Source organism: Rhea americana, unplaced genomic scaffold (assembly GCF_003343005.1).
Source record: "Rhea americana isolate MKP2758 unplaced genomic scaffold, rheAme1 scaffold_18, whole genome shotgun sequence".
NCBI classification, from domain to species: domain Eukaryota; kingdom Metazoa; phylum Chordata; class Aves; order Rheiformes; family Rheidae; genus Rhea; species Rhea americana.
In genome coordinates, this window is record NW_028185927.1 from 723,948 (window position 1) to 748,826 (window position 24,879).

General features: G+C 39.8%; 2 protein-coding genes across 2 annotated transcripts in view; both read left to right on the top strand.

Annotated features, from left to right (window-relative positions):
* Positions 1–2,159: 2,159 nt before the first annotated feature.
* Positions 2,160–11,214, top strand: ZNF770 (zinc finger protein 770). Its single transcript, XM_085301638.1, has 2 exons — positions 2,160–2,282; positions 7,119–11,214. The coding sequence occupies exon 2, from the start codon at positions 7,260–7,262 to the stop codon at positions 9,393–9,395; it is 2,136 nt and encodes a 711-aa protein (XP_085157764.1). The 5' UTR covers positions 2,160–2,282; positions 7,119–7,259; the 3' UTR covers positions 9,396–11,214.
* A 13,187-nt stretch (positions 11,215–24,401) lies between these two features.
* The window catches only part of AQR (aquarius intron-binding spliceosomal factor), a 61,751-nt gene continuing 61,273 nt past the window's right edge, over positions 24,402–24,879 (top strand). The window contains exon 1 of the mRNA XM_085301808.1: positions 24,402–24,539. Coding sequence (XP_085157934.1) covers positions 24,402–24,539 — 138 coding nt within the window. The remainder of the gene's footprint in view (positions 24,540–24,879) is intronic.

Below are 24,879 nucleotides of genomic sequence, written 5' to 3' on the forward strand. Positions count from 1 at the left end.
GTTATGTGGCCATAGGCTGTACTGTCAAAGAAAGCTGAGTATTATTGGCATCGTAGGCTRTAACTCCGAGGTTATTTTTTCCTAGCTACATGGTTTTGACGTATGGAAATAATGCTGACTTAGGAGACTTTGCCTATTAAGACCTTTGCAGTAAATGGACATTCTAGGTCTYTTTGATATGTCCAAGAAACATAATGGAAGCCCAGTAATTYCACTGCAACCARTTCCACWCAGATCTGCTTGTAGGTCAGCAACAACTTATCTCTGATGGCAAATACCGCAACAAGAACTGAACTTGCCAAAATCATCTCAGGCAAGGCCATCACTAAGCTGCTCTGGAACTTGCCTGTTTTGACTATGACCTTATCTGACCGGAGGAGGAAAAGGAAGTCCTCTATTTTTTAAACTACAGAAAGGTAAGTATTATTAGGATTTAGTTAGGGGGACGGCAGTACTGGACAAGACTAAAGGCCTGTCTCTACTAGATCTTATCTCCAGTATGGACTAGTACTACTTGTTTTGGAAAAAGGAGAAACTGAAGATCATTCACATGGAATGGTCTGTCCATAAGGAAAATTTCATCCTAATACCATGAGGCTGATTTTTTTTTTTTTGCCCCGATATATGAGTGTTGATATCACTTCCCAAACTCATTAATATTTTTAATCTTTTCTGGATATTGATCTAGACAAATATCTAATCATTTCTTGAATCCTGTTCCATGATGTACCACAGCAGAAAACACCAAGCGTAACTGTTCAGTGTCCTTTTRTAATTATTCTATAATGTACTCTTTTACATTCTTTCACAGTCATCTTTTAAGACTCTGTCACTGCCCAGGACCCCATTTTGCTAGGCACTGCATGAAGATGGCCATTTCCTCTTCTGCGATCCTGCAGCACAACTGGGACATATAATCACAGCACTTGAGCTGGATGAGCAGGAACAGCAGAGGCAGAACTATGGATCCCAAGACCTCTTTGAAGGTAAACCTGTGCCCATAATTTGAAAGTCTCTGCCCAAAGGAGGCTACAGGYAACCAGGGCCGGGGGAGAAAGCAGACAGATTCAGATAAGGGGAAAAATAATAAAACAGCRTTAGTGTTATAATCAGTAGCCTGAGCACAGAAGCAGCCTCATCTGTATTCTTGTATTTCATTAACAGATTTTCCTGGCGTATCTCTTATTCTTTTCTATACCATCAGCATGTTCGCTTCTCTTCTATGAAATCAACAGTCTCTGGATGTATTCAGCACTTTGTATCTGTGAGCAACCCTACGAGGTAGAAGGCTGGGAGGAGATGGGCAAGGGCAGTGTGCCCGTGACGCCCAGAGGAGAATGCAGGGAGTGACTGACAAAACTTTGCAAAAAAAAGCTGAATTTATCTCAACGCCATGGACTGGATGGTGGCCTTTGTTTTTTAGATTAAGTGTATGAGTTGTGTGGTTAAACATTACACTCTCCGCGTGCGGAACAGCTACAAGAGCCCGGTCAGAGCGTGCGGCACACCCGAGGCCGCCCCAAGCACGCGCAGCAGCCACCGGCGCGGGCGGACCGCGAGCTCAGCGCGGCTGCTCCAGTGACAGGCTTTGGTGCACGAGCTCCTGCTCCTGGCTCTTGGTTCAACYACCTCTAGGACAGCCGAGAAGCAAAACTCTGCAAAACCACTGCTTTTGKGTGCGGAGTTGTCTAAGATCTTTGTTAAGGCTTTCAAAAAAGAAAATGAAAGCGTCTCCTCCCAGCCTTCTAGGCCATGGGGGTTTGGCTTTACGGTCTATTTATTACCGAGCAGTTCGGTTCCTTCAGTATGTTTTAGCAGAAAACCCCACAGACGCAGGGGAGCGACCATTTGCTTTTAGGACACCAGAGAACGGCACACGCACCCTCCACCCGGGCAGAGCCCCAGCGGGAGCCCGCAAAGCCCCCGCGCCCTTGGCAAGAGGCTTCGCTCGGCCCGAGCCGCGGCCGCCCTCCGCCCTCCGCGGGGGCCGTGGCGCAGCAGCGGAGGAGCCGGCGGCGATGCGGCCGGGCCGGGCCGGGCCGAGCCGGTTCGATCCGGTCCTCTCCGCGCCGCGCCGCGGCGGGCGCGGCCCGGCCCGGCCCGGCCCCCGCGAGCCGCGAGGCGGCGGCGGCGGCGGGGCAGGATTGCGCGGGGGGAACGGAAAGCTGCGGCGCGGGTTTCCCTGCGTCCCGGCGTCTCGCTGCCATCCGGGGGGAAGAGATTAGGCAGCAGCAACCTCGGGAGGGATGAGGAAGGTGGTGGTGCCGTGGCTGCTTCTCCAGGTTGTCCCCGTCCCGTCCCTCCCCGCTGCCCGCCGGGCTTCCTCTCCCCCCTCCCGGGCGCGTTTCGGCGCCGCTGCCGCAGAGCCGCTGGGCGCCCTGCGGGGCATCGGGCMGGGGCGCCGGGCCCTGCCCGCTCCGCCCGGCCCCGGCCCCGGCCCTGGCCCGGCGCGGCCCGGGCAGAGCTGGCCGCGGGGCGCCAGGCCGGGGAGGCTGCTCTCGGTTGGCTGTCCGTCCGCCGTCCGCTCTCTGTAGGAGCCGCTTCGTGAATCGGTCCCAAATTTTTAACTCCGCTTAGCTGCGCCCGCTTTGGGGGAGAGCGTCCCGGGTTTATCCGTGCAGGGTGGGAAGCGCCTGTCCCAGGCTGTTTAAACAGCGCTTAGGTTTGCTGTACTTAAACTAGTCCCCATTTCCCTTTCTAGCCTATATTTTTTGGTTTTGCTTCATCAAATGTTTTGAAAAACGATTGGGAAATAGGGGTGCGGGAGATGCGTTGGCCTTGGGGGGCAATAACACTTGTCGTCTGTTGCCACGTAGATATAGGTAGAGATTACACTTCTGGTAAACTTTGTTCCTCCTCACAGTAATCTGTGTTTTTCCTCAGGGTAAGGTGGTGAAGAATCCAGGTTACACCATGTTTGTCTAGGTGCTCAGATTTTTATCAAGGTTACATGCTATGTATTTCATAAATCAGCAGCTAGATTTTCACTTACCTGTTCTGTAGTTAATGTTAGAAGAGGCACATTGTGTTTCTTCGCATGTTTATTATTATAATTAATTTTCTTGTGTTTATGTCTGGAAAACTATAAACATTAGCTTATTTAAGGGTCTAAGGATGTACTGAAAACAACTTGGAACAATGCTTCACTGGCAAATTTGGAAACACAGTGTATTTTCAATTCTTAAATGGTTTGTTTTAGTATGTTAGTGAGTCATAGAAAAGCAAGCCTGAGTGTTCATCTTGTATTTGTTCCCATGCATCAAAGCAGGGTGAAGAGTACGTTTGTGGGAATTGGAGAGATGTTTGTCCAGACTTTTTTTTAAAGACCTCTGGTACTGGAAGTTGGACAGTCTCCCTACCCAAGTTATTTGTATGCTCACTAAGAAAAATCTTTGTAACTGTAAAGATGCACTTGAATCCTCTGTGCAGTAATATCAATCCATTTCATGCCATAACTATAAATGACATGGAGAACAACTTCCTTTTCTTTTGGAGCTGGCTTTTATGTATTTATTTTTATCAGGTCTTGTCTTCTTTAGCTTAAACATTCCCAGCTACTTTAATCTTTTCCTGTGTTGTGTATTTAAGCTCTGATCATTCTTGATCCCCTTTTCTGGTCTCTTTCCAATTAGTTCACACACTTGAGCCAATCTGAAGGGTAGTATTCAGAACTGGAGAGAGTACTCCAGCTGAGTCCTGAGCAGTACTGAGTAGTATGGAAGATTTATGTGCCATTTAAGCTGTGTTTCTGTTCATACATCGTGGTTTGATGGCATGATACTGCGAAAAATCACAAACATTTTTGACATATTAAGCTTCTGTTCTACTTAGTTACCAGGTCTTTTCTGTATCTTTCCTGATAAGTTTTTTCCCCTTCCGGTTGATAATCCCTGCCTAAAGAGTCTTGCGTTTTCTTTTCCTTTTTCCTTTTTTTTTTTAATCAAACAAAAAGACCCAGCATATCTGATCAGTAAAGACAGGATTAGAATTCAGAATTTTCTTCCATCAGGCTTTTCAGCTTGTTTCAGCTTGCTATCATCCACAAAATTATTAAACATAATGTTTACTTAATCATTAAGAATTACTAGTTTTAGGAGGGTGCCGTGTGGACCTTTAGAGGCCTATATTACTTCTTGATCCTATTTTTTGCATGACCTTGCAGCCAAGATGAACAGTAGTATCAATTTAATATTAAATTGGACCTAGTCCACAAACTAAATCCTTATCACATAGGAAAGTACATTTTTCTGACTCTAATAAGGACCAGCCTTTGTAGTTGCTACCTAAGGTTGGTAGCAGAGAATATTCCAAGCTTGTCTTCTGTTCTTTGATCTTTAGCAGTAACATGTTCCTTAGATAGGCAGGGCACAGATCACCCTGAATAGGTGTGGAGAAATCTGGCCTTAGTAGATAGGATTTGAAAATATATTTGGACCACACAGTAATGCCCATCTTAGCTGCATTTTCCTTTCCCTGTGTCTTATAAGTTTAGCTCATTTGAACCTTCAGTCTTTCACAAGCAGAAGACCATRGCAAAAAGCAGTACTCTGTTCTGGACACCTTGTACTGCTGAGCATTTTTCTTATTCACTAGATAGAATCTTTAATAAATTCATGAGCTAAATATAGAATCCCTTKTATAATAAATATGTCACAGCTGTCTCTCACTTTGGACTTTTTTCTTTGTACGTCACTATAATGTTTGAGCACTTTCCTGATGTGTAAATTAGATCTGTGTGACAGTACCTTTACTGGAATTCTTGAAATCTTACGGTACTTCTTTCTCAGGAGGTTTTCATTCCCTCCTAGGGGAGGCTGCCTTGAACCATAGCTATAAAGGAAGTTCCAGCACAGCAGAGAAATACACTTTTTTCCTCAGACTCTCTAACTTTGCTCTAGGACAGACTAGAAAGCATTTGGTATTACATACTCTCAACTCCCTGCCTTCACATCATGTGACAGCAACTGGGAGGAAAAGGGGATCTCTTAAGAGTGTTGTGGGAAGTCAGGCACCTTCAAAAGAAGGCTGAAACTGTGTGACTGGTAAAATTGTATCTGAAGAGAGAACAGGAGAGAGAAAGTTGACTTTTTCAGCTGCTCCACTGCACTGGTAAATTCTGGTAGATTAGAGAATTCCTCAGTGTAGTGACCAYTGCATCTGAAGTGTCCATCCAAACTTTATATAATTGTTGGCCTTATTAAATAACATTATATTTAGTAGAGATGGAAAGATCCTACCGGTTTATTAGGTTTCTTTCCATTAAGTTTAAAAAGCTTGATTCAGTAGATATTCTCAGTCTTTTGTGTTGTGTCAATGTTATGTTGTTGAATTTCAATATAATTTGTTTTAAATTGTTGAAGACTTTTATTCTTTGAAATGATGGACTTTTCCTTTTCAGATATTTCTCTCTGGATTTTTATTAATTAGGGACATTAACTCTTTGGCAAGAAGCAGTGCTTTTAGAGGCATTGGATAAATGATTTTTTAAAAAATTACTATTATTACACTGGTATGTAGAATGAATACACAACTTGTAGTATCAAATCATAATTAATAAATTATAGTGAGAAATAATTTATTGCCTATCTCAAAGTTATTACAAGTCCTAACTATTATGCTCATTTTAAAATTTGCTATCCCATCCCTTTTTTATTAAGGGGAAATACTGCAGAGGTATTTCCATTCTTGTTACTCTTGTGGACTGGAATACTTATATATACTGGTACAGCAATTCAAGAATGATAAGACCAATTGAAATTACTCCAGAGCAGATGAAAAAGAGTGATCATTTTTTTCAGATAAGAAGRCAACTTAAAAGCAAAAGAAAAAACAGAATTTTCTTACTTTATAAAAAAAGAAGAAAATGGAAAGACTAAAGGAAAGAAAGAAGACTTTGAATTAATAACACTGTTACAGAGAACATCTTTCAATTGTTTTCCATGTTCACAGGGTAAAGGACAAAAAAAAGCCTTTATGTTAAAGAAAAGTTCAGCTAAGTACAAGGAAAAGCTTCAAAGCATTGGAGCAGGAAGCGTAATGAGGTTAAAAAGAAAAAAAAACTTCAGCAAATGTTCTTGAGAGCATTTTAGAAGTTTTCTAGATCTGAGTTGGCCTCACAGTGTAAAGCTTAGACTAAATGGTTGCTTGAGGTCCTTTTTAGCTGTGTCTGTGGGTATTTGAATAAAACTGGAAGTAATTGAGAGCATCAAGAATTCTTTTTTTCTTGTTTGCAAGTCATTATGCCTTAGCTGAGACACAGTGGCTTGCCTAAACGTGCTCTGACTGTTGAAAATTCAAGGAAACTTGAAACAACTGTTTCATGATTTTGCAGTATTGATATTACATTCATGATGATGATTTAAAATAAGCTCGTTATTTTATATGATTTTATTATTATATATTTGTGATGACTTAAGAGTCTACACATTGTTGGGTACTACAACTCAGATAGATATTCTAGCTCAGTTGTGATAAAGTGAACATACAATGTGCTCCTTACTTTAAAGGTGGTGGCCATCTTCATTCTGGTGATAGTTAATGGCTACTGTCTGTTACTCTGACTGGTTCTGGTACTTGCCATTTTGAGATAAAAGTAAAAACACTACTGTTCCTTCTGGATACAGTTGATAAGATACAAAAATGCGAGTAGTAACTCCTGTTTCGTTTCAGTCTGTTGTTAATTTTCACTACTCGCAAACACAGCATTTTTATTTCTGGCATCCAAGAATCTCTAGTTCTGTGCTTTCTCTTCATAAATATGTTATCTAGTAATTTGAATTACGGTTGCAAGGGAGAAGTACATTACAATAAGTGTTTTTTTCTTTAAGAATATGCTTTATTTGTAAATAATGCAGATATCAGAATGTAGCTGAAGTTTATGTGTTTTGGAAGTAACATGCAGAATTTAAAAATATCTGCATTACAGATATTCCTTCTGGAAAATAGTCCAGGTTTACCCTATCATGTAACATAATGAGTGATTATGCTATTAATAAGAAGTATTTTAAGTTAATTTAAATGTATTGTAATTCAGATGTTTTTGGTCTCTTAGAATGTGAGACAACTTAGGCAATTATGTATTAATGTAGGCTAAAATAATACTGTCTTTCTTATTTTAGGGACCTGTGGGATTTAAGAGTATCTCTTCTGAGAAAGTCTGCTGCTTCTACAGCCTTCTGTCTTAGTGTGGAATTGATGATTTCACTTGAAATATTTATCTGAAGAAATTAACAATAGGCAAGGTGTAATTGTTCTTAAAAATGTTAAAAGKTCAGCAATGTGTAACAGCTAATAGGATACCTAGGAAAAGACCATATATTTGTGACATTTGCTATAAACAATTTGAAACTCCATCAAAATTAGCTAGACATTATCTGATACATACTGGTCAAAAGCCATTTGAGTGTCATGTATGCCATAAAACATTCAGACAGCTAGTTCATCTGGACAGGCATCAGTTAACCCACAACCTGCCTTTTAAGTGTATTGTATGTCACAGAAACTTCAAAAACTTGATCACTTTCTTTAAACATCAACAGCTTCATAATGAARCTCACCAGAATCATATCAAGCAAGCAGAAAAGTCAGTGGATTCAAAGCAAGATAAGGTCTTTTGTGGCATATTTCAGTGTTCTGTGTGCCGGAAATCTTTTACGAGTGAAGAGAGGTGGATGCTGCATCAGTGCCCAAAGGCAGATCATCTACGTAATACCAGAAGGAGGAAGAAAACTCATGCTTGTGAATCATGTAACAAGACATTTCCATCAAGATCTAAGCTACAAAGACACTTTCTTATTCACACTGGCCAGAAACCATTTAAGTGTTCTTCATGTGGTAAATCTTTCAGACAGTCAACACACTTAAAAATTCATCAGCTCACACACACAGAAGAAAGGCCTTTTCAGTGTTGTTTTTGTCAGAAGGGGTTTAAAATACAGAGCAAACTTGTGAAGCACAAGCAGCTCCATGCCAGAAATAAGACTTATCCCAGTATTATATACAAAGCAAAGAATCCTAAATATTCCAGGTCACAAAACTCATTGGAAGGAAAGAGGGATAGTTTTGAGGATGCTGATACTTGCGAGTCTCAAGAGAATGACCTCTGTGATGCTCACTCTATTTATATTGTACCCTATCAGTGCCCGGTGTGTGAGCAGTGTTTTGAAACAGAACAGGTTCTAAATTTGCACAGATGTTTTTATCTGAGAGATGACAAAAGTTCAAGTAATGGTTCAAAAGCATGCAGCCGCAAAGTCAACATGAAAAATAAAATTTTGATGAAGCTGAAGCGYGCTGGTGAAAAGGCATCAAGTTCTTCTCTGCCTGACAGAAAAAGAATTAAATCAAGTCACTTGAGAAATCATGACCTGACTGCAGYTAGAGATCAGCGTTCTGATCAGAATGCTTCTGCTAAACCTCTCAAAGATTGCCACGGCAAGGTTGTCATGCACAAGGCAATTAGTAATAAGAAAAGAATAGCGTTCCCTTTGCCATTACCTTGGCAAGAGCACCTACAGCCTCACCAATTAGGAATTAATTTAAAAGATAGGTGTACTGGTGAAAGAATGATAAACATCGATGATTCAGTGCACAATAAAGATGATGCTTTTTATGGTTCATCACATGWTGGTTTCTTTGATAATCCAGAAATTCTTCACTGTGCTTTTTCAACATCTACTAAAAATATACATAACAGACACAAAGTGTGTAAATGTGACAGATGTGAAAAAATCTTTCCTTCTTCATCCAAACTTCAAAGACATTATCTTATACACACAGGACAGAAGCCCTTTGGCTGTAATGTTTGTGGGAAGACATTTAGACAGTCAGCTCACTTAAAACGACATCAGCTCACCCATACTGAAAAGAGACGCTGTAAAAGCCCCGTTTGCCATGTGAAATTTGAAAATCTGAACAAACTTTTCAGTCATCAGGGAGATCACATTGAATTTAAGTCTTCTCAGCCTGTGAGTTATTCTCAAAGACTTTCACAGGCATCTGACTTTCAAGATTTTGAGCTGATTCAGTCAAACCAAGCAGCTGAAATCAAAGTTGAAATTGACTCCGGGGACTTTGTTCTTGATACCAGCAGTAGAAACACACAGCCGTATTTGTGTAGTAAATCACTGGAAACAGAGGAGAGCTGTTACAGTCATTGTTACGATTTTTCTGTAGGCACAGAAAAGAGTAAAGTTATTAAGAAACTATATCAATGCAGTGTTTGCTTTAAAACTTTTAAATCACCTTCTAAGCTCGAAAGACATTATCTAATGCATGCTGGTCAGAAGCCGTTTGAATGTTCGGTTTGTGGTAAAAATTTTAGACAGGCCCCACATTTGAAAAGGCATCACCTTACTCACTTTAAAAAGAGCTTAAAAATCAGTTCAACTGAGTAGGATAGCAACTCCTAGARAATTTTTTTCATCAAAAATGGACAGTGTCCCATTAAGTTATATATGAAAATTTTAGAATGAATAGTAAAAGTTTTCTACTGACTGAACAATTGACTGAAAAGGATTATCTCTTATCTTACTGAGATGATCTGATGAAAAGTTCATTTACTGTCTTCAAAACTGTTCACAAAATTGTCCACTTGATGTGATGTATTGAGAATACGGTAAAAACAAAAAAAAATGGAACAAAACATTTTGCATTTCTTTTCTTTAAAATGAATTTGTAAATGCTCATTGTTACTGCATTATTAGTGTTGCAGCAATCTGCAGTGTTCCCTGAATCAGGTACTTTAAAAGTTACACCTCTTCCCAGCTAGTATTTCATGGCAGGATGCTGTCCAGTGATACCTATCAAAAAGTAAAGATAAAAAGATAATTCCTGGCATACAGGAAAATGGTCCTTTTACTTCTGCTTTCCTGTATGTTGCAAACAAAGAAAACTTGCTTTGTTTAGTTCATGCTTTTTTGAAAACGTTATTTTTAGACAGAGAAGATTCAAAAAAGAAAAAATTGAGGAAGCAGAAAAAGTCTAAAAATAAAAATATGTGGTAATATAGAACAGTTAGTAGAGAAAAATGTTTACTGCTCTGTAATATGTTTCGAAATCTATGGATGAGTAATTAGGTAATTTTCCTTATTTATGATACAGTATGAGTACTGAAGGTGTATGATCAATTGATCAGTAGGATCAGTTCGTCCCTTTTAYCACTTCATTATTTCTGCTTTTTAATACAGTTCTTACCTTTTCTAACTTTTATGCCAGTTTACAGAATACTGAAGTATTTTGCTGCAAGAGGACAAGAAATTAACATTAATATTATTGTACACATTGTCTGTTCACCAAGTACTAGTCTGCTTTCCTTCTAGCATGCATATTGCACCAGTTACAGAAACAGCTGTAAGATATGATAATAACTATGACACGCCGTTTAGTCAGGAAGTCATATTCTCATTACATTAAATACAAGAAAGAGAAAACGACATTTAGTTCATATTAAGAGACTCTGTAGGTATACTTAGTTTCTGGTAAGTAAAGAGAGCTTTGCCTATTGTGTCTACAGGCCTGGCAAAAGCTATAAAGGGAACTTTAGTGGAACTTTAGTCATTCTAAGTAAGAAACTTTTTTTTTTTTTTCCTGTGAAAAAACTACCTTTTAGTATGTTTTCCATTGTTGTATAACTTCTAAATCACTGAAACACAAGTTTTTAATTCTAAATCTAAATTAACATATCTGTAAGATATATGGCGTTCTTTTCACTATTTAAACATACATATTTATTTAAGTAAACTGTTTTTGACTTTTTAATTTTTGAAGTTTTTTTTTCTAGGTCTTGTGGCATAAGCGCTATAGTATTTGATATAAATGAAGTGGCAAGTGAAGGGATTTTTTTATTTTATTTTCGTACATGTGTTTCTTTCCCATTTTCAGAGAGATTTAAACAAGGAAAATGGTTGGAAACAGTCTGTAGTTATGATCTTTGTATGACAGGCTAATTCAGTATCTTGACTATAGCTTACACACTGAGATTTTTTTCTCCCTATGTGAATTGTTTCATATTGAAAGACAGAATACTGTATAAAATGTTTTGAAGGTGTATTGTAGAGCTCTTTTAAAATACTTGTAATAARCTATTTTATTTATATTGTACTTTTATTGTACACTTTATGTGCAAAGTAGAGTTTTGAAACTGCATAGCATTCAATATGCAGAAAAGTTGAAGACTAGTTGTTAAAATAACTAACACTTTGCATGTTAGATTTTGTTTCCAATTTTTTGCTATAAAAATAAAATATAAATCTGTTTAAAGAGAGTAAGATCCTTTCTTTCTTAAGGGGTCTCTTCTGAGGGATGAATGGACATATGTGGGAAGTATTACTCAGATTTATTTGGAAACAACAGCTCTATGGAATTCCATGAGATTTCATAAGGGCAGCAAGGGTAATTTTGTTTATCTGACTCTGTTCTTGTAGAAAAGTTTGTGCCCATGTAAATTCATGATTCTTGGGGAATTACAGTGTAAACACGCTAAAAATGGATGAAGAACATTCTAAGGGTTAGGGAAAAAAATCTAAGGGTCAAATCCTGCCTCTTGAAGACATAGTACAATTCTCAAAGTACCTGTGAGAATTTGAACTAAAGTGATTTTCCTGATGTTAACAACACTTCAAGCCATTAGTGTTTGAAGTATCTTCARTGGCACACACATTGGCTGTTGTTTTGTTAGGAAGAGCTGAGGGCTAATAATAGCAATCTGGTGCTGAAGTGCCCTCATGGCAAAGAAGGCCAACAGTGTCCTSGGCTGCATTAGGAAGAGCATTGACAGCAGGTTGAGGGAGGTGATCCTTCTCCTCTATTCAGCCCTGATGAGACACATCTGGAGTGCTGGGTCCAGTTCTGGGCTCCTCAGTAGAAGAGAGACATGGAGCTACTGGAGCAAATCCAACAAAGGGCTATAGGATGATGAAGGGACTGGAACATCTCTCAGTGAAGAGAGGCTGAGAGAGCTGGCACTGTTCAGCCTGGAGGAGAGAAGGCTCAGAGAGGAGCTTATCAAAGTGTAGAAATATCTGCAGGGAGGGTGTAAAGAGGATGAGGCCAGACTCCTTTCAGTGGTGCCCAGCAACAGGACGAGAGGCAACAGGCAAAGACTGAAACACAGAAGTTCTGTTTGACGCTAAGAAACAGCTTTTTTTTTACTGTGAGGGTGACTGAGCACTGGAACAGGCCCAGTGACATTGTGGGGCCTCCATCCTTGGAGATACTCAAAAGCCATCTGGACAGGGTCTTGAGCAACCTGCTCTAGGTGACCCTGCTTGAGCAGGGGGTTTGGACTGGATGATCTCCAGATGTATTTCCCAGCCTCAACTGTTCTGAGAAGTAATGCATTTTTTTAATACAATATGCAGAACCAAAGCATATTATAAAAAAGGAAAAAATGAAGTGGGCCATCYTATGTTAAGACTGAGTTTCCTCAGGGGAACTTAGCAAACTGTGTGGATTCTGCTTTGAGGAAGTTCTATGTGTTGTTGAAGAAAGATCAAATATTTWAAAACAACCAGAAAAAAAGGTAAAAAGTAATTTATTTTTAAATGACAACTAAATTATGCTATACTAGATTCACTGGAATTACAGTACTAACTGATCATGTAACCCATATTCTGTCTAGGAAATGTAGTTAYGGGTAATTCTAAAACATGATTTTACATAGTTGCTGTGCTAACTTTTGCAGTGTTTGCAGAAAGACAAAAAAAATGCAAAATATATATGTATAGGAAAAATTAAATAGAAAAAAATAAAAGTCATCATAAAACAGGGGAACTTTGTTTCACCATTTTTATAGCTGCATCTCACTGAGTAGATGCAGTTTGGTTTCTTACTTGTCTGTGATCAGTTCTTACTATTATGCTTAGAGCCAACAAGAAAAGATAAATAGACGTAAAGATAAATGAAACCTTGTGGATCTAATGCTTAGCTTTTCCTATGCCTTGTAGCATAAATGTAAACCTCCGAAAGTCATAATCTTTCAAAAGTAGCTTACTTGAGTAACACTTGTCTAAGTATGGATCACTCTTAAATCAATAGAGATTGCTGATCTGGTTCTTCTAATGCTCCTCCCGCCATGAGAATATTCAGAATGCCTGAATCTCCTAAATAAATGAAGAGGTTCATGTTCATATTCGTAGYACAAAGGCTGTGGATTTTTAAAGTGCAAGTTTTAACTTAATAGCCTGGTTTTATGGTTTGATGAGATGCATCTCAGAGGCAGTGATTATAAGGAAAATTGAAATTACAGAAGTGACTTTTTATGCTATCACACACATTTTTTCCAGGTTGAGCATATTAATTGTATTTCTTCATATAATGACTAGTTCCATCAAGCAGCTTTTAAATAGCTTCTGTTCAAACTTTCTTCTATTAAAAAGTGAATCTCCAGAGTTCGTGAAAATGAAGGATTAATCAGTGTCTTAAGCCAAGAAAATCACATACAAAACAGTGTCCTGGGCTGCATTAGGAAGAGGTTTCCTGTTCGGAAACCCGCTGTTCTAACATCACAGTGTCATTATGTCTCTCTGAGCCGTCAGAAATCTTTGAATGTGTTTAACTTTCGTACTCCACTATTTCCAGTTCTTTTCTKCTTCCTGGGTCTGCTAATGTACGACCTGATTCTGCCAAGCACCAAGCACTATATATGCTGCTTTTCATTTTTCTCCTATTCACTGGAATCCTTCCATTGTACCTCATCCTAATTAGTATGGATCTGTGATACCCATACGTGATTTATGGAGTGTCATGGAGTTGTCCATTGCACATGTGCTGCCACGTCGTGCAAAAGAGTGCCTGAGCACCAGCACCAAAAAGCATCATGGTTCTCCCTCCGCCTGCTGTGGAGCGTGAGGAACGAAGGCTGTGGGGCTGCACATGGGAATATGGATAATGAGGCAGAGTCTGGTGTGAAGAATGCRAGCGGGGCTTTTAAATAGAATTAGAGGGTTATGTATGATGTGGGTCTTGAGAGGTGTGTAGGTGAAAGAGGTCTGAGGCCCATATGTATTGGGTTGAGGGAGTGGAGAGTTTGAGACCATGAACCTGAAAGAGGAGTATGAGGGACAGTGCGTGAGGATGTGAGAAGCTGACAGTTACGATGTCAGCTGCGACCTGTCCTGCTCCGCTGAACGTGGTTTGGGTATTTAGGGAGTGAGCGCATATGGAAGAGGTGGCTGTCCAGCTTGGCCGCTGCCTGGTTCTCTGGATGTGGCACTGGAATGTGCCTTACTGACATTCCTATAAAAGTCAAGGAATCACTCTGGTATGCAAATTTGCATTATTTTACTTGTATAAATTTTGGTTCTTAGTATATGTTTGCCAAACTACCTAGCTGAGATACAGAACCTTAGACGATGTCCTCAATTTGTATTTTACTTTGACTCCGAGACAGGATCATGAAAGCACAACTGAGCAGAGAGCGTGCTATTTGTGATGATACAGTCCTGCTAAACTGAGCAGAAATCTGCTAGGCCACCTCAAGTGTCTCAGTCAATTTGAAGTTATTTTTTAAGGTTGAAACACGTAATGATTTTTTTTCTCATGACATTGAAAGCAACTCTGGATTAGTATCTTGGCAACCTCGTTTGCTGTAATGCAGTTTTTATTTTATACTCTCTGTTTAGTAACAGCAGCTACTAAGGCAGTGAGCAAAGAATCATGAGRATTCCCTCAGGCATCCAGTAACATCTCTGATAGTGCAATTAGCACAGGAAAAATATTTATTTGCCAATGAGCTGTAACTATTTGTTCTGTAGTATTTTAATTTATATTACAGTAGGCTTTTTTCAATAAGAGAAACTGTTAAAAGTTAAGAAATTATTTTTCAGTATTGCCCCAGTATCAACTTTGCTGTTTTCAGTAAGGGCACTGTTTTATTCTCATTTTGTTCTCTCTTAAAATCCTACCATATTAATGGAAATGACTACCAAAGGCCTAAAAAATATGGGTGAAGGCAAGCTATGGTAGGTGGATATCTGCTAAGAAATTCTGTGCATAGCTAAAATATACCTGGCGATAGCTCTCAGCATCTTAGATTTGTCCTCTCTTGGTAAGTTTTGTTATGTAGTAGACAAGCTTCAGCTTTCTCTACAGTCTTTTTTCTATATTGTGAGAAAGGAGATGCACTTGAACATCTCCTTTTCCAATGATTCTGCAAATAAACGCAACTTTTCATAACACTTCTCATGSTGGCACTAGTAGAGGGAAGTGATTTGCCTCAGAATCTCATTTCAGCACTGAAGACCTCATGTCCCTCCATCAAACAGCTTTATCTCACATTAATTTTTTGTGAGAGATTGATGCTGTGGATTTGTAGCTTGGGAGGGACAACGCTTGCAGTGCTGAATTGTTCGTGTTGTTTCTGTAAACGCATCAAGTAGCATACATTTTCTTCRTTTTTTTGTTTGTCTAAGGCACCTCAGATCTCCTTCGACCAGGATAGCAGGAAAGTGGATCTGAGTTGGTTACTGCCCTCAGGTGCTCTCTCAGGCGAAAACCTTCCCTAGTTAGCAATGTTGAGCCTATGATGTCAGGACCGTTACGAAAGGTAGCCTTGTTCATCTTTTGACACTGGATGTCATTTTGACTAATACACAGTGAAAAATATGAAGGCTTATAATACACAGTTTAGGATTCAGGAGAAAGCAAATGGTCAGGCAAAAAAGGTTAGCTCCTTGCTTGGTATTACAGACAGCTGACAAAAAAAGTGTCATGGACACCTTTTAGCAACAGTTGGGAACAAAAATCTGGATGTTAGTTTACCTTCTGTTATAAGCAAGATTTTATTCTGTTATTAGCAAGAAATGGCTGAACTAGAAAGGGAAAGGCTATTAAGACTGGATGTTGTTCTAAAAACTAGACCCTCTCCCTAGTTTTGCTACAAAGTTCTCACACAATGCTAAGCAAAATATATGATGAAGACTTCTTGTAGTGTTTGTTCCTCTTTTTTGGGGGTACCAGCTTAAGACTTTTTCTGTGACTTGTAGCTGTACCATCGTCTTACAGGTGCAGCTGGAGTCAATGGACCCTGTACTTGAATTTACAATATGCTGTAAAGCACTGCACGTAAAGTTAAGCAGCTATCATTGAGGGTTTTTTTCCTACCATAAGCTGTAGCTTTATATATAGTAAATATAAGTATTATAAATACATAAAATAAGCTGAATATCCTCTCAGTAAAATGGAGACAATACCACCATGCTACAGATTTTATAAAAAAAAGAATTGGTTAATATTTGTATAGCATTCAGCTAATATAGCTAATATTTTCCGTGGGGAAAGACCAAAGGAAATCAGTAATTCAGAACAGCACTTGAATAGYGAAAGATAAGATATACAGAGCTGCACACTTAGCAGGGAGGAGCCCACTAACTGAAAACTCTGCTTGGTGACTGTCATTTAGAAGAGTATAATGCATGTTCACAAATCAAAGCAAGTAAAACTTACTCTGGAAACTTTGTGCTCGATGCTTCTTGAAGTGTGCTTATTTTGCAACTATAATAATTTGAGTGTAATTTTATGTGAGTAATATATTCAATTAAATACTTAAAATTATGATGTCTTATTGTTGGATAGTTGARCTTATGGATAGCCAATTATATAAATAACTAAATCAAATTCAAATTACTTTGAAAGGTCAGTGTGAAGTATTATCACACTTTTGTGATACTATGGTAACTGAACAGCTTTTTCTACTCACACACTGTGTAAGACTTAGCAGTTCTACACAGCTTACTAAGAAGGTTGTCYAGGATTTTCCTACCAGTGAGGAATTCCTGTTAGACACAGTATTTCTGTTACTAATTCCTGATTTCTGGGCTAGATAAAGTAGTACAAATAAATACTAGAAAAGAAAATAAGATATTTTTGAGAAGCTAAACACCATACATTTAAAGAGGTTAAGCTGTGCTGTATATCTAGAGAGAAATATCCCCATAGGAAATTTATCATATAACTGCCTTCCACAGGATTTCTAGCATGTATTTCTAGAGCACTTGGAACTGGCCACTGAGTTTCTGAGGTTCTTACCAGTGTTYTGCTCCAGTTGACAGGAATCTAGCTAAAAATCTCTGGAGAGAATTAGAATAGCCCAGAGACTGCTCTAACTTGGTCTGGTAGCCAATGTGTCCCCAACAACAGAAAGCTGAGAATGATATAAACACTCATATTTCCCCACCTCCTTCACTGGAGGCATTGCTTGCTATTCTGGGATACAAAAGCAGCTGGGTTGCTGAATTAGCCATATTCTTCTGTAGTCATGAGCTCAGAATTTCCATTGAAGTTACTGTAAGTTTTGCACAAAAATCAAGGGCAGTATATTGGCCAGAACGTGTGCTAAATAAATATTTATACACAAATCAGAATGCTACTGACGGCTTCTTTACACTTTAAAATTCTAAATATTTAAAGAAGCATCTGTTACTAAACTGAGGCATCATTTTTGAAAGTACCCATATTTACTGAGTGGAAGTACACATATTTGAAAGTACACATATTTCCTGAGTGAGTACCCATATTTAATGAGATGAACACAGTGGCAAACTTTTGGACCARAAGAATGCACATATATACAATAGTAAAAGCAATATGATGTTTTTCCATTAAAATTATAATGAACAGAWAGAACATTTCATTTATGTGAATATTAACTACTATGAAAGATAAACCATAACCAAAGGAATAATCTCYATTATTGTATGTGCCTAAACTTTTAATATTAGAAGATTCATATGATCTTTATTGAGAAGCTTTCTGAATTTTATTTACCTGAAACCAGGTTGAATCAATGTATCGGATGTATCACTTGAACAGGTAAGAGAAGAGGTTCCTGGTCTTCTTTGAATAGTGTACATATTGTTCTATTTCATGCCCTTCATGTCACCRTCTCTTTTCAAAACTTCTCATATGATTTTGCAATTCGTACTTCAAAATGCTGCATATTTATAGTCACTGTCCTTCTTTGGTTAAAAGAAAAGCTCTATGTGCAAGTTTGTAAATGTGCATGATGAGACCATCCTCCTGAACTTTCTCACGTCTGGAGCTTTCCATTTCAGAGATCCTCAGAGAGATACCTCTCAAAAAAACCTGTGCTTATGTGTAAATGTCAAGAAGCTAGAGATAAAACATGATTTTAAAGAGCTGAAGTCTCCTGAGCCTTACAGTCTTGCCTCACAGAAAGGCCACTAAACATACGGCTTATGTCACGGAGGCTGGGATTCATCTGCCCTAAGCTGAGGTATCCAGTGTGTAGTTAGACACCTCTCCCAAAGCTAAGCTTATGTATTTTGTATAACGCAATTTTATTAGGCCAGAKAAAAAATTCCTCTACCAGTGAGATGTGCTCTAGATATCTCGTCCTTCAGCCTAAGCAGCGCAGCTCTATTAACTCACCTCGACCACCTAGAAATCTTTGAGTCTCTAAGTTGTTCACTGGGAAAGCTCARTGCAGCTATCTCCCTCTATGACTTGTCTTTCTCCCTTTCTGCATACAGATGAATTCACTGTCAGAACGACTGATCATTTTGGAAAAAGGACTGAAGACATTCCCTTTGCCTCTGAGTTATGAACCACAAGGTCCCCCAAAACACTAGGGGCATTCAACGCAGACAGAAAGGAGTAGCAACTACAGTTCTACGCAGAAGTACAGSTATAGTCAGCGACTGTGAAAGGAAGAGGCCCAGGCATCCCAATGTCTCAATCAAGAAATAAAGCACACCGAAGCCTTGGGAGAGATCCCGCACTGGTACTCTAGGCCTAGCTTGAACTTTTACTGGTGGACTGGCAGGAAAACAGKGCCTGGCTGGAGAGCGTGGAGCTGTAACACAACACCGCTGGTGACCCTCCTTTCTGTTTCACCAGAACAGTTTCAGCTGCCGGTACACCCTCAGCTAYGAGGGAGCAGAGTCCACACCCAGGCAAGATGCTTTCGATATCCTCAATTATGCCTTATGTTCGGGGACCCTCCATCACATCTGCTGCCCTGGCCGCTTGGATTCAGGCAGCTGTTGTAGGAGCCACCTGGTAATTGCAGATCATCAAAGAGCCAGGTACAATGCTGTTGCTATTCTGCAGTGACCAGGCAGCAGCATGTGGGGGCCCACCTGTCCCTAGCACAATGTTTACTTAGAAGGGTAGCAGTTAGCTGATTCCTGTTCATGATTTTGAAGGAAACTTTTGAAGGAATCCATGAAGTAGTACTATGCAACTTGACAGAAGTGGTGGTATTTGCTGCTTGCTCACAAAGCTGTCCCACTAGAGTTTACAGAGATGCAACATGGTATCCATATGGAATCTGCATCTCCCAGTGCAGGCTTTATTTAGGATATCTAAGAAGCTTGAAGAATATAAGACTCAAAGCGTAAGTGCCTGGAAGATTTGTGTGAAAGAAAAACAGCAAAAAGTGAAGCAGTTTTTATATCAGAAATATATAGGTGCTGAATCTAGTTTAACTGGTGAAGCATTCTAATTGGTAGRTAGGTATTGTGGCCCCAAGAGCAGGACCACCACGGGTTCTTACCCCTAGAAATAATCTTCTTTAACTGGGTTAAGTTCTCAAGTGAAACCTAGTCAAGGCTGCCCCCTTGAGTATTTTCTAGTGGAGAAGTCTGGAAGAGTTAAAAGGATACACACTCCTCCCTTAAACTCCTAAGTCCACCTGCTGTCTGCAACCTCTATTCTGGAATTTGTATAGCTTGATTGCTCCACTACCCAAGTGGAGAACCTAGCACAGGAACGTCAGCTCCTGCCTGCACTCCGTGAGTCTTTCTGCTTCATTTGGGATTTCACTTTTAGTCCAGAGGGATTCCATCCTGGAAAAGGTGATGGAGTACTTCTGGAGTATGTTCAGAGAGGTCAGAAGAAGAGTCCATCTGCTCTCTAACCATGGCAACTTATGTCTGTATTGAATGATTTCTTTTTATTCCTACTTTAGTGCATCTGACTTCTTCAGCATGACTGCTTATGCTTGGATTTACATTTTAAAATAATGTTTATAATTAGCAAAATTCCATAGTCTTCAATCACGTGACTGTCTGCTTGAAAACCCTATTGGTATGACTTAGAAAACCTTATTGGTATGGTTTGAAATAGGCTGTAATTTAACAAAACTACATAGTAGTTATTAGTAGTGTAATAGGTGTATATTATTGAGGTTTTTTCCTACTACAAGTGAATGAAGAGTATTTACCCCTCACACAATATACAAAATCCAAAACATTGTGCAAACTCAGAACGCCCTTGCTTTATGAGTTAATAATTAAATAAATGATACCATCAGCATATAACAAGTTAGCATCACAGCCAAAATACAAATTTCTGACTCACAGAAATGTCATGAAACTATTGAATTAAGTTTTAAAGGATCACAACATCAGAATTAGTCTTTAATTAATGTCTCATTGAAGAATCTAGAAAAATCATACATTAAAAAATAATTAGTATTAGAATGCTTTATGGATTAATTTTTGAGTACTCTTTGCTAGAAATTCATCATTTCTGTTACTATAGGTAGAATCTAAAATAATCTATATGGTAAAAAGGATAGAACAYAGAAACAACCCATGTCAATTATCACGCTATTTCCCAAAACACAGACATTTTATTCAGGAGAATATCTCTGAGATAAAAGTAAGAATATGGTCAGTTTATGATCTTGGCTTTTATAGTTTACAAAGTAAAAGTGTGAGTGCATATTTTTGCTGGCTAAAATAATAAGGGCAAGCATCCAAAATAGGAGGCAAGTTAAGTAAGAAAGCGGCATTGAATATAAATTGGCCAAGAATATATGCAGAAATGAGTAAGTCTTGAAACTGACTGCATCTACTCAGATATGTGACTTTTTAAATAATATATGTCTTCATGAATGAATTAACAGATTTATGAAGAGAAAGAATATTTGATTTTCTTGATGCATTAAGTCAATGAGTACAGAAAGATCAGGAAGTTCACAGAAGGCTTCGGGGAAGATGGGGTGCAGGGTTACCTTTTTCCCTTTGACTACAAAGCATTTTAGGGTGGAGAGTGACAGACATGTCTTCACTCTGGGGGAAACTGAATGTAGAATTCAAAAGAATAGTCATAACAGACAGTTGTGAGCTGGGTGAGAGTCAAAGGTGGGGACACATGCACCACACTGGTATCAGCATGTCTAATCTCACCGCAACTCCTCTTCAAAGGTTCAGCTGCTCTTGATACTTTGAAGTAACAAATCTTGCCAAAGCATTACTTAATACTTTTGATATTCTTGTATAGTCTTACCATCATAGTACTTTGTAACTAAACTGTAGCCCCTTACAGACAAATACGTAATGCATTATTTGTAGGGAGGAGATCTGGCGATCAATGGATAGAATCATGTTGCCTAACATTAGGCATCTAACTTCAACTGCCACTATCAGCTCCTCCGGAAGATGACTGAGACCACTTAAATGAGTACTGATTTGCCTTCTGGAAGGGTCTCTGTCTCCACATTGACTGTAGAGAAGTCTATGACAATTAACCTCCTCACTGGGACACCCAAAGACCAACAGTTAGGTCAATATTGATTCTTCCTTGAGCTTTCATAGTTTTGATACTATACGGAAATCTAAGATTTCTGAGGGATGTTCAACATATGACTGATGATCTGTCATAAACAGAGGCCAGCTGTTGGACAGCCGGAATGGTTTAAGCTAGCCTTGCAAAGCTGTCTGGGAAAATTTACCAGCCCAAGTCCAAAATCTATCTGCCTGCCTACCTTTCGGCATGATAATTGTTTCAAAAAAAATGAGATAGGCCTCACAAGTGACACTTAAAGCACATTACTGGAAAAGAAATCTAAGGCCATAAAATACTGTCAGCTGAGATCCCAAGTGATCATCACATAATCTCTCCTAAACTTATCACACAACATCTTAAAAACAAAACAAACTTATGGGTCCCACCTGAAAGCCATTTTTAGATGCTTTCCTGTTTTCAGCCTGATTGCATATAATTTTTATTCCTTTGTCCCTTTTTCAAAACATTTGTTGCCTCAATAGTTCCTTCTCTTCCTGCCATTTATCCCTTGAAACAGGCAATAATAGTATTTTTTTCCCAGACTGACAAACTGTTATATTTCTATTTATTACGGTACATGCAAACATAAGCTATCTATGTTGATTTCTGAAGTAGCCAGGTTTAAGACAAGCTAATTCTGGAAGCTACTACCTACAGTGTTCTCTCCAACTTATTAGCTAAGGCACAGCAACAAGCTAACATGGCTCGTCCAGCCAGCTTAGAGCACAGGTATTCATGTTTTTTACGCTTGTCGTGGGATGCAATCATACAAACTGATACAGAAAGTGCAAATGTAACTGTCTGTTTTGGTGTCAGCATAGAATTAGAGAAACTTAAGTCCATCCTGAAGCTGCAGCCTCTACATGGATTACTTTAAATCAAAGCATTTAACTTTTGGCAATTTTCATCACAGTTTAAATGTCAGACAGTTGTCGGTTTAAGTATATTTTGCTTTGTATTTGCATATTTTTATTAGTTACAGATCTCTCTAAAAGCTTTAATTATTAGACAGGATAGTGCTCAATCTTTATTATCATATCTCTTGAAAACTTTTTGATTTTACCTGTTTTGATAGAGCAAACTTAAAATCTCTGGATCTTGCAAAGCAAAGGAATGGAGTAGGCATATTTATTTGAATGCAGCCATTGTCTGATCCCATTTGAGATACTGTCATTACTTTTTCCATTCCCACTGTACATTCTAATTCAACTTCAAAAAGAATATTTAGTTTAACCTCTTCTTGAAGAAATAAAATGGAGATCACCTTGATATCAAAACAAAGGAGGTCATATTCAAACAGACTTCAATGATATCTGCCTGAAAGTTTAAAGTACTCAACTGGCAGGTGCTGGATAATGAGCACAGAAACAAAGCACTCTAACTTCTCTAGGGATTATGTTAATTCCCTCCTTAATTAATCTGTTTACTAAATAGTATAAGCTAACTGCAAACCATTCTAAATCATAACCAAATTGCTGGCTTCTGTAAGCATGTACTTCTTCCCTCTGGCCCTTTTGCTTCTCCTCTGCTCCACAGACTTTCCATTTTATAGATACATATATCAAACAACATGCAGCTATGCTTAGATCTTGGTGGCATTTGTTTGATGTTAGTAAGAGCAGGTGGTGTTTTTCCATACTAGCCTTTGGACTATTTGGGCTGAAAATTTTACTCTAGATAATAAAATAGCAGTAGTTACTAGGTATATTTACATAGCATTCGAAGAGACGCATAAAAGCAATCATAAACCTGATGTGCTCTTAAGTGCCTCTTTCTTCACCATTTTTTGAGATCGCAGTCTTTTGAACAGCTTTTCCAGGTTTCCCTAACAATGTACTAATAATACTGGGTCATACATGCTTCTAGGAACAGCCTCTGTCTGCCTCCAGGCCTAGCCATGTCACAACACTATTGAGATGACATAGCTTATGAGTTTGCCCTTCATATAGGCCTTAAGAGTGACTCTCAAAATATATTGGTATCTATCAACCTACCACAGCAGGGTTAAAACCGCCATTGCCTCTCTGCAGAGAGAGCTAAGGAGAAAGAGAGGGGGGAAAAGGGGGGGGGGGGGAAGCTTTCTTACTGCCTAACAGAGATCATCTGTGTCATTAGCTGCAAAGTGGCAGAGAATTAACACCTCACAGAGATCATCTGTGTCATTAGCTGCAAAGTGGCAGAAAATTAACACCTCCAGCTTGGATAATGGACAAGGAAGAGGTAGAAACAGCAAGGTGACAAGGTATGGCTGATAATGTTAATAATCAAATTGTTCCTTCCTTGAAGCTCCAAGTAAGTTCCTAAATTACTTATGGGTCTCTCTGCACTGTTTGAAATGTGTTATACTTCATTGTATCACTGTCTCTTTAAGTCTACAGTCTTTCCTCATACTTTAGGGATGAGTTTTGGCTCTATCAAACTAGCTTTTGGCTACTTTGCTTGCATAATTATTTATCATTTATGTTACAGAAAGAACACTAGCAGCTAGGGAAAAAAAAAAAAAAAAAAACAAGCAGAATCGTGTAATAGCAGCTAGGGGAAAAAAACAAGCAGAATCGTGTAATAGCAGCTAGGGGAAAAAAACAAGCAGAATCGTGTAACAGCCTTGAGTAACTTCTTCAGTGTTCCATTCTAGATCTTTCTCCATCCATTCTGGTACTGGCAGAGGTATTTTAGGGACTGTTAAACATGGACACRTTAGTCAGGACTATCACTACGTGGGTCCAAATACTGCAGCAGCCAGGCGAATTAATCCTGCCKCATCAACGCACCCCAAACCCGTGCACAAGCACTTCCCCCGCACGGSCGCACCACTGCGCGCTGAGAGCCACGGGGTTTATAGCCCACGCGCGGCAAAGCGGAGACAGGCGATGCCGCGGGGCCCCACGGCGGGTGGCTACCACGGCCCCGGCAGCCGCCATGTCGCGAAGCCACGGGCGGGCCACAGCGGCGCCCTAGGCTCCGAGGCTCACGGCCTCGCTACAGCGCTGCCCCTCGGCCTCCTTGCGGCCGGGCTCCGCGGCGCCGCCATCCCGCGCGGCGCTGCCCGCCGGCGGTAGCGCCCTTCGCCCCGCCCGCCTCGCGGCCGCTCCGTGCCCCGGAAGTGCTCCCCTACACGCGTCACCCGAGGGTTATTTCCGCTCCGGCGTCTGCCCGCACTTCCGGTGCCCTGTGCGCGCGGCCCGCGGGAGGGTGGGGCCAGGGCTCGGGACAGGCCATTGCTGGGCCGCAGCGGGGGGAGGGGGTGGAGGCCGCGGCGAAGGGCGGCACCACCCGCGCGGGGATCGCGGGGGGAAGGGGAGGAGGCCGCGGCGAAGGGCGGCACCACCCGCGCGGGGATCGCGGGGG